General features: G+C 40.3%; 1 protein-coding gene across 1 annotated transcript; it reads right to left on the reverse strand.

Moving 5' to 3' along the window:
- Positions 1-7,785: 7,785 nt before the first annotated feature.
- On the reverse strand, positions 7,786-8,267 carry KRTAP4-1 (keratin associated protein 4-1). The gene is given in 1 exon segment (NM_001193889.1): positions 7,786-8,267. A coding segment is annotated over 1 exon segment (327 nt). The 5' UTR covers positions 8,253-8,267; the 3' UTR covers positions 7,786-7,925.
- Between the last annotated feature and the right edge of the window lie 876 nt (positions 8,268-9,143).

The raw sequence follows: 9,143 nt of genomic DNA on the forward strand, positions 1-9,143 counted from the left end.
AGTGGGCACTCGTTTGGGGAAAAAAATGAATTATTTGGCATTTTCTCTAACATAGGTTTTGGCTCATATATGCAAAATCTGTTTCTTTGTTCACAACAGAAATGCAAACTTTTCTCCAAATAATCAACACTAAAAAAAACCTTGAGGGCCAAAACAGTTTCCAATACCAAGACAGTATTAATTTATTGAGACTTAGTCACTTTATCACACATAATTCACTGCAAAGCCTAGACCATGCAAAGCAATTATAAGATTAGGAGCCCATTCTAATAAAGTAGTGTGAGGCATCTGGTCATTCGACTGACCACCAAAGTAATAGGCACAGAACCTGGAGGTCTTGTGCGTCATTAGTTTAAGTTGTTGCTTTTTATATAGTTGCTTGGTGGTATGAGTGATGGGAGGAGTAAATGTAGTAACAGATGAGAACAACGCCAGGTGCAGTGGACAAAGGGAATGAGAATGACTAGCACATTGGAAACACGGTTGTTGACTCAGGGCTGATGGTCAGGAATGACATTCAACAGCAGGAGGATTCACAGGAGACTCCGTGGGTGTGGGACCCTCCCAGCCAGGCGTGGTGGGATATAATCTCCTGGTGTGCCTTTTGCTAAGGCTGTTGGAAAAGCACAGTATTAGGGTGGGAGTGTCCCGATTTTCCAGGTGCCTTCTGTCAAGGCTTCCCTTGGCTAAGAAAAGGAATTCCCCAACCCCTTGCGCTTCCCGGGTGAGGCAATGTCCCGCCCTTCTCCATGGGCTGCACCCACTGTTCAACAAGCCCCACCCAGTGAGATGAACCTGGTACCTCAGTTGGAAATGCGGAAGTCACCCATCTTCCGCGTCGCTCACGCTGGGAGCTGTAGATTGGAGCTGTTCCTATTCGGCCATCTTGGAACCTCCCCCCAAGAATCAAATATTAAATTAGATAATTGTAAACATTTTTCTTTCAAGGTCAGATATAATATATTTTTCTATGATATATTTTAATCTACTATTTTTTCTTCCAAATCAGCTCTTGTCATCCTTCCTTGTGTGTGTCATCTAATTTTCCAGAATGCAGCTCTCTACTCCAGTTGGCTGTCATGGGACTGACAATTTGTTACTAGGCGTCCATACATTCCTCTTTCAACCATGACTCAACCAAAGCCTAGTCTGGAAATATGGGTTCAGGACACACAGCAGATGGGGTGGCAGCTGAAGAAAGTCAATGGGAATGAAGTAATCCCCACTGTGGAATGCTGGCATGAGGGCTTGCAAAGAGGCAGAGGAATGTCCCCACAGAGAGTCACTTTTGAGCAATGAGGAAGGACATGGCTGCAAGTGAAGACAGGGGTTCGTGAGTTGGGGAAAGAAATTCCAAGCAATGGATTTGGCATATTTCGCCATGTCATTAACTTGTTCTTATAGGCAATATCACTTTATTAAGGACCAAAATTGCAAATTAAATTATTGTCCCTCTGAAATAACAAAGTGATACACAATACCCAGTAGTGCAGCCTAGAAATCTGTATTTATTTAAAAAAAAACAAAAACAAAAAAAAACAAAAAAAAAAACCCTGCCAAACATGTTCTGGGAAGATGCCCAGGAGAGAGGGTCCAGGGCCATGACTTTTCAACTCCTTGCTGGTGCAATTCCATCCATGAGAATATCGCCTAAAATAAAATACATCTGTGACTTTGTCTTCTCGAGAAGATAAATCAGGAGTAGGGCTCTGTAAAATATATAATCATAAGCCAGGCTTTTTATTAATAGAACAAAATGGGAAAGACTAAGAATTTATGACTTGAGAGGAAATCAGTATTTCTGCTGGAGCTTGTGTGGGTCGAAGACCAGTCGCCTTGTTGTTAGATGAGAGTGGCTACTTCCCTGAGCCACATGGAGACCCAGCACATGGGCAGAAGTGCCTTCTTCTGCTTGTTATCTGCAATTATTGGGAAGCTCACTGATTTAGTGTCCTTGCAGAGAGGTGCACTAGTGGATGCACCTGGTTCTTTTCTATCCAGTAAAAGTACTAAGCCCCCCTGATTACACTAGGTCGAGTTTATTTGTCTTCTGTGAAGCAAAATCTCATCACCTCTACCTCATCTTGCTGATGGGGAAGAGATACCACCTTTCAGGAGGGGCAAGCTGAGAGGATGAAGTGAGGGCAGGGCAACCTAAGTGTTCACTAGCAGGGTTGGGAGGTCATCTTGGAAAAAGTGGGTCCTTATCATAGTCCCAGTGCAGTGTCACAGGGATTCTGTCTGGAGGTAAAGGCAGACCTTAAAGACTAGGGTTTCATAGTTCCGCCTGAGGAGATTGACTTTATTTGATACAAACCATGGAGAACTCCATGCCTAAGGGGATTGTCAGAAACCATGGAGATTGTGAGGTTGGTAGCTCTGAGATAGAAGCCTGATACAAGCAAAGAAGTCAAAAGTTAAATACACACAGCTGGTGGAGAAGCAGCTGAAGAGTTCTGGGATTATGATCAGCTCTGGAGGTCAGACGGCTGTGAAGCAAAATTGTATGTATTTTCACATTTCCTCTCCTCTCTTAACTGATGTAAAAAGCAATTGCATAAAACAGTGTGGAAATAATTGTATTGTTGGTTCTATAATAACTGGAGAGGTAAATGCAAAGGAAATCCATGGGAGCAAAGCTATTGGACTGGGGTAATGATACCAGATGGGAACAAATCCACAGGAAGAAATGAAGAGAATGGTCAAATAAAAAGGTTAATGTAACTCTGCAAATATATACTTAGTCTTTACTCTTTACTCAGCTTGTTTGAAAGACATAGAATTGCATAAGGTGATAATTATAAGAACATATTGTTGGACTTTTACATAATAGACATATATAGTAGTAATAGCACAAAAATGGAAAGGAGCTGGAGCTACATAAAAATAAAGTTTCTATATTTCACTGAAACTAAGTCAGCATAAACGTGAAGTACATTCTGATAAATTAAGGTGCATATCTTAAGCCTTAGACTGTACACACATACATACACACACACACTCAAAGAAATTAATATGTTAAACAAGAAAAAATCCACTTAATATAATAGAAAGAAATCAAGGGCTAGGCACAGTGGCTCATGCCTGTAATCCCAGCACTTTGGGAGGCAAAGGTGGGAGGATTACTTGAGGCCTGGAGTTCAAGACCAGCCTGGGCAACATAGTGAGACCTCATCTCTACAAAAAGTAAAAAATAAAAAAAATTTAGCTGAGTGTAGTGGCATGTACCTGTAGTCCCAGCTCTTCAGAAGGCTGAGGTGGGAGAATCACTGGAGTCCCAGAGTTCAAGGCTGCAGTGAGCTATGACTGTGCCACTGCACTCCAGCCTGGGTTACAGAGACCCTATCAAGAAAGAAAGAGAGAAAGAGAGAAAGAGAGAAAGAGAGAAAGAGAGAAAGAGAGAAAGAAAGAAAGAAAGAAAGAAAGAAAGAAAGAAAGAAAGAAAGAAAGAAAGAAAGGAAGGAAGGAAGGAAGGAAGGAAGGAAGGAAGGAAGGAAGGAAGGAAGGAAGGGAAAAAGAAAGAAAAAGAGAGCGAGAGAGAGAGAAAAAGAAAGGAAGGAAGGAAAGAAAGATGGGAGGGAGGGAGAGAGGGGAAAGCAAGAAAGGAAGGATTAAATTATGGTGATGGTTGCACAAAGTTGTTTGTGTAAAAACAATATATTACATATGTTAAATGATGAATTAAACAGTATGTGAATTACATATCAATAAAGCGCTTTTAAAAACTGAGGCTAAATATATTACAATAAATATGATAGGAATAGAATTACCAATTAAAAGACGGTGATGATGCATACCTACACAAATATGCCCAACTGATTTTTGTTTTTTTGAGACAGATTCTGCTCTGTTGCCCAGGCTGGAGTGCAATGGCATGATCTCAGCTCACTGCAACCTCCACCTCCCAGGTTCAAGTGATTCTCGTGCCTCAGCCTCCTGAGTAGCTGGGATTACAGGTGCCCACCACAATGCCTGAATATTTTTTGTATTTTTAGTAGAGACAGGGTTTCACCATGTTGGCCAGGCTGGTTTTGAACTCCTGCCCTCAAGAGATCCTCCTGCCTCAGCCTCCCAAAGTGCTAGGATTACAGGCAGGAGCCACCAAGCCCAGCCCCAACTGATTTTTGACAAAGGTGAAGGAGTCATTCAATAGAGGAAGATAGCCTTTCTCAGCAAATGGCACTGGAGAAATTGGACATACATATCCCCCAAACAAAAACACACACACACACAAACTTCTGCCTAAATCTCACACCTCATTACAAACGTAAGTCACAATGCACCATGGACTTAAGTGTAAAACATAAAACTGTAAAACTTTTAGGAGAAAACACATAGGAGAAGATTTGGGGCATCTAGGGCTAGACAAATATTTCTTACTCTTAACAGTGAAAATACCAATTCATAAATGACAAAATTGATGAATTGGACTTCGTGAAAATTAAAAACCTTTTTTCTGTGAAACATGCTGTTAAGAAGATTAAAAGGCGACTATAGAGTAGCAGAAAGTATTTGTCAACCACATTCCTGACAAAGTACTAGTTTCTGGAATATATGAAGAACTCTCAAATTCAGCAATAAAAAAGCAGAGTCCAATTTGAGCATGGACAAAAGACACGAAGGGTTATTTCACTGAAGAATTTATACGAATGGCAAAGCAGCACATGAAAAGATGTTCAACATCATGAGCTCTTAGGGAAATGCAAATTAAAACCAGGGGAGATATCACTACACACCTATCATAGCTGCTAAAATAAAAAAGAGACACCACCAAATGCTAATAAGGACGTGGAGAAATTGCATCACTCATACATTCCTGGTGGGAATGTAAAATGGTATAGCCATTCTGGAAAAATGGCAGTTTCTTGGAAAACTAAATATGCAACTCTCATAAGACCTAGCAATTGCACTCCTTGACATTTATATCAGAGAAATGAAGACATGTGTACACCATAACCTGTTCATGAATGTTTATAGCAACTTCATTCACGATAGCCAAAGACTGGAAACAACCAGATGTCTTTTGGTGGGTGAATGGTTACACAAGCTGTGGTATCTCTGTACTATGGAATATTTCTCAGTGACAAAAAATAATGCACTATTGATACACTCAATAGCCAGGATGAATCAACGGAAAATTATGCTGGGTGAAATAGGCAAGTCCAAAAAGTTTCATGCTATATGTTTCCATTTATATGTAATTCTTGAAATGAGAAAATTACGGAAATGGAGAACAAATCAGTGATTTCAAGGAGTTAACAAGAAGGTGGAAGTGGGAGGGAAGTGTGTGTGGTTATAAAAGGACAACATTAGAGATTCTTGTGGTGATGGAAATATTCCATATTTTGATTGATGCAACTGGCATAAGAAGTAACGAAATTAAAGTTAAACAAAACAAATGCAGTTTTTATATACTACAAAACTGTTTATGATAAAGGAACAAAATCACAATCATACAGAGTTTGCATTGACAGATTTCTCAGCCCTTGCCATTTGAAACAGATGTGTGTACACTTGCCTGAGTATTAACAAGCAAGAAATGTGCAATGAGAATCTTAATGAGACAGCAATGACTGCCTCAGTGTAAATGACTACTAATCAAATATTGAATTTAAGAATGTGACTTTCGGTGGCTCACGCCTGTAATCCCAGCACTTTGGGAGGCCAAGGCGGGCGGATCACGTGGTCAGGAGATCGAGACCATCCTGGCTAACACGGTGAAACCCTATCTCTACTAAAAATGCAAAAAAATTAGGCAGACTTGGTGGTGGGCGCCTGTAGTCCCAGCTACTCGGGAGGCTGAGGCAGAAGAATGGCGTGAACCCGGGAGGCGGAGCTTGCGGTGAGCTGAGATCAGGCCACGCGCTCCAGCCTGGACGACAGAGCGAGATTCTGAGATTCCGTCTCAGAAAAAAAAAAAGATTGTGACTTTCTTTATGATGCTAATGCCGTATTGCTCTACTGATATGATAATGTACTTTAATTTTTGCCATTTTCTTCTTCGTCCTTGTCTAAGTTTTGCTTCTAACTAAAGTCCTTAACTCTTTGGCCATTTGATATTATTTGGTTATGGAATGGCAATTATCTCGAAAACATGAGAAACTGTGATAAGTTTGTACTTCCAAAGGGAAAGCAGTTGCTAAAGAACAGAGAAAACAACCAGAGGTCTGCCTTGGAGCTAGGCTGCCTTGGGTAAGACATTCACTCGTCATGGGGAGATGAGAGGCTGCTCTAAACACGGCAACACAAGCTGTAGAGACAACACATAACATTTCTTGACAATTTGCTTCACCTATCCCAGACAAGTGTGGACAGTAATTGGTATTTAAGTATAAATGCATTACTATGGCAATTATACTAATCAAAATGAGAAATCTACCAATATTTCTCGCTTTACCTTCCTGCTGTCTACCCATGAGCTGAGTGGCTCCCCCATCATTTGCAATGACTTTCCACTGCATCTATGCTTCACCTTGACAGGCTTGGCATTACTGTTTACTGCACTCCTGCCCGTATTTTATGATCCTTCATGATTATTATCATTACTGAAAGGGATATTATTTCCCCATTTTAGAACATCTATAATTTTTTTGGTCCTTTCCTTAGGATAATTTTTATTCTATTGACTCCTGTATTTTGCTCAAGTATATATTTTTTTCATGTAGAAGTGACATCAGGCAGAACAAGCAAAGCCATGTGGCTACAGGAGACATACGTTTTGCTTGCCTGAATATGACCAAGCTTACCTGAGATACAAGAAGCCTGTAGAGTCTAAGCATATCCCAAGAGTGCGTTCTTAGCTCACAGCTTAAAATTACAGCCTGAGTCCTTCTCCTTTACAACTCTACCATTGCCTACCATTCAAACCCTTACTCAACTCCTCCCTGACTCTTCCCCAAAGAGGATATTTCCTTGTCCATGTGTGGCTCCACCTTTGACTAAGAGCTTCCTCATTTGCCTATGACTTTCATGTCATTAACATAGAGGGGATGGGATGAGGCCAGCGAAGTTTAACCTCCACCACATTTGGTCAACAGCAACTGTTTCTTAGCTCGTCTCACTCTTGTCCTTATAAGAATGTAAACATTTTCCTATATTTTCCTCCTCTTCATTTCATGGGTCTGTGACCTGTACATCTTCCCTGTACTGACTTAACTCATTCTATTATTAAATGTGTGTATATATCTATTCCTTACGTCTTACTCTTCTCCAAGACGGAAAGTTCTCCTCTGATCAGTACTACCCAACATAATCTATCTCCTTTGCTCTTTCTTCTTATTTCCAAGATTAGATGGTGAGCTCCTTGTAGGAAGCTCCTGTGCCTCCCAAATCTTGATGTGATCTCCAGAGCCCAACAGTGCAATGAACATGACAGATAATCAATCATTTTATTGATTGAATACGAAACTTTTGTTAGTTAAATACAGTGAGTTATCTTCTTTTGAAAAATTTATGAAGTCCTTTCTATAATATAGGCATTAGATTATATTTACAAAATCAGCTTTCTTTCCTGGTCATGGGGGAACCCAAACTTGTCTTTATCTTGAGAGAAATAATGCTAAAAAATAAACTGACAACCAATGCTCAAAAATAATTGAAAAAAGAAAATAGAATTTCTGATGTTAAGATAGTATTTATTGAAGAACAGTTAATATGTAATTTTGAAGGTCAAGTCAAGCATAACAATCAGAGACTTAGAGGTTTAGTCCAGCTGCATCATGCATCTGAGGTCTGAATACTGGAAAGAGATCCACAGAAAAAATGAGTGGTATGAAATGTAGATGCATGCCCTTTCACCAGTTGCTTAGTGGAATAACAGGATAATAAAGCTGGTGGCCATTTAACACATGGACAAGTTGGTATAAATGACACTTTCATATTGGTGTGATGGTGGCTGGCTCATGGTTGATAGTCCAATATGAGGTTCAATAAGAGGATCCACAGCAGCTGGGGCGGCAGCAAGTTGTACGGCAGCAGGTAGTCTGACAGCAGAGTGGGCAGCAGCAGCTGGACACACCACAGCTGGGGCGGCAGGTGGTCTGACAGCAGACTGGGCGGCAGCAGCTGGGGCGACAGCAAGTGGTCTGGCAGCAGGTAGTCTGACAGCAGGATGGGCGGCAGCAGCTGGATACAACACAGCTGGGGCGGCAGCAGGTAGTCTGGCAGCAGCTGGGGCGGCAGCAGGTCTCTTGGCAGAGGCCTTGATCACAGCCCTGTTCGGAGCAGGCAGAGCCACAACAAGAGTTAACCATGGTGTCAGAGGGTGGAGGTTCTGGGTAGGTTTCCAAGACTGTGAGTTTTTCGAATGTGGGAGTCCCCTTATCCCATGTCCACTTTTATACTCAGCCGAGGAGCTGCTGTCACCACATAAAAGCTATTTCCTTGTTTTTATTTATCTTAATAGATAGGCAATTATGAAATTGGTTAATTGTGGGAAAAAAATCTGTATAAAAGGTGGAATGCACTTTTATTCTTTCTCTGTGTTAGGATTTGGCCAATCCAGTCTTTCCTCCTCCTCTTGTCTTCTTCTATGTGTCACCTAATTTCAAATACTTGTAATCTTACTCATCCAGCCGATTGTCAGGTGACAGATCACTTAGAACTCAGCATTCTGTGTGTCATCCTGGAAACTGTGTGTATCACAGCAGTCCTCAAATGGGATGATGTTTCTTGTTTTCTGAAGATTCTTCTGAGAAAAATAAACTGTGAAATGACTAGAAGAAAACAGCAGAAATTGTCTTAAAATATTAGAAGTGGAGTGGATTTTCTAATACAGAAAAACTTAATAGCAATGAAGACAAGGATTGAAAAAATTTGCAACAGAAAAAAATTTAAATGCCTGATTGAAAAAGAAGGCTAAAGAGCAAGCTGAAAATAAATTATAATACTTTAGCCAATCTAAAAATAAATGAGCTAATTTTCTTAATGTATGAATACCTCTTACACCTCAATGAGAAAAAAAAAAACCCAACAACCAAACAGAAAATTGAGTAAAGGATATTAACAGTCATTTCCCTGAAAAAAGAAATTTAAATGCCTTTTGAGCTTCTGAAAGATGTTGAGTCTCACTCATAATTTAAGGATTTTTTTCAAATTATTATACTTCAAGTTCTAGGGTACATGTGCACAATGTGCAGGTTTGT

Source organism: Macaca mulatta, chromosome 16 (genome assembly GCF_049350105.2).
Source record: "Macaca mulatta isolate MMU2019108-1 chromosome 16, T2T-MMU8v2.0, whole genome shotgun sequence".
In the NCBI taxonomy this organism is placed as follows: Eukaryota; Metazoa; Chordata; class Mammalia; order Primates; family Cercopithecidae; genus Macaca; species Macaca mulatta.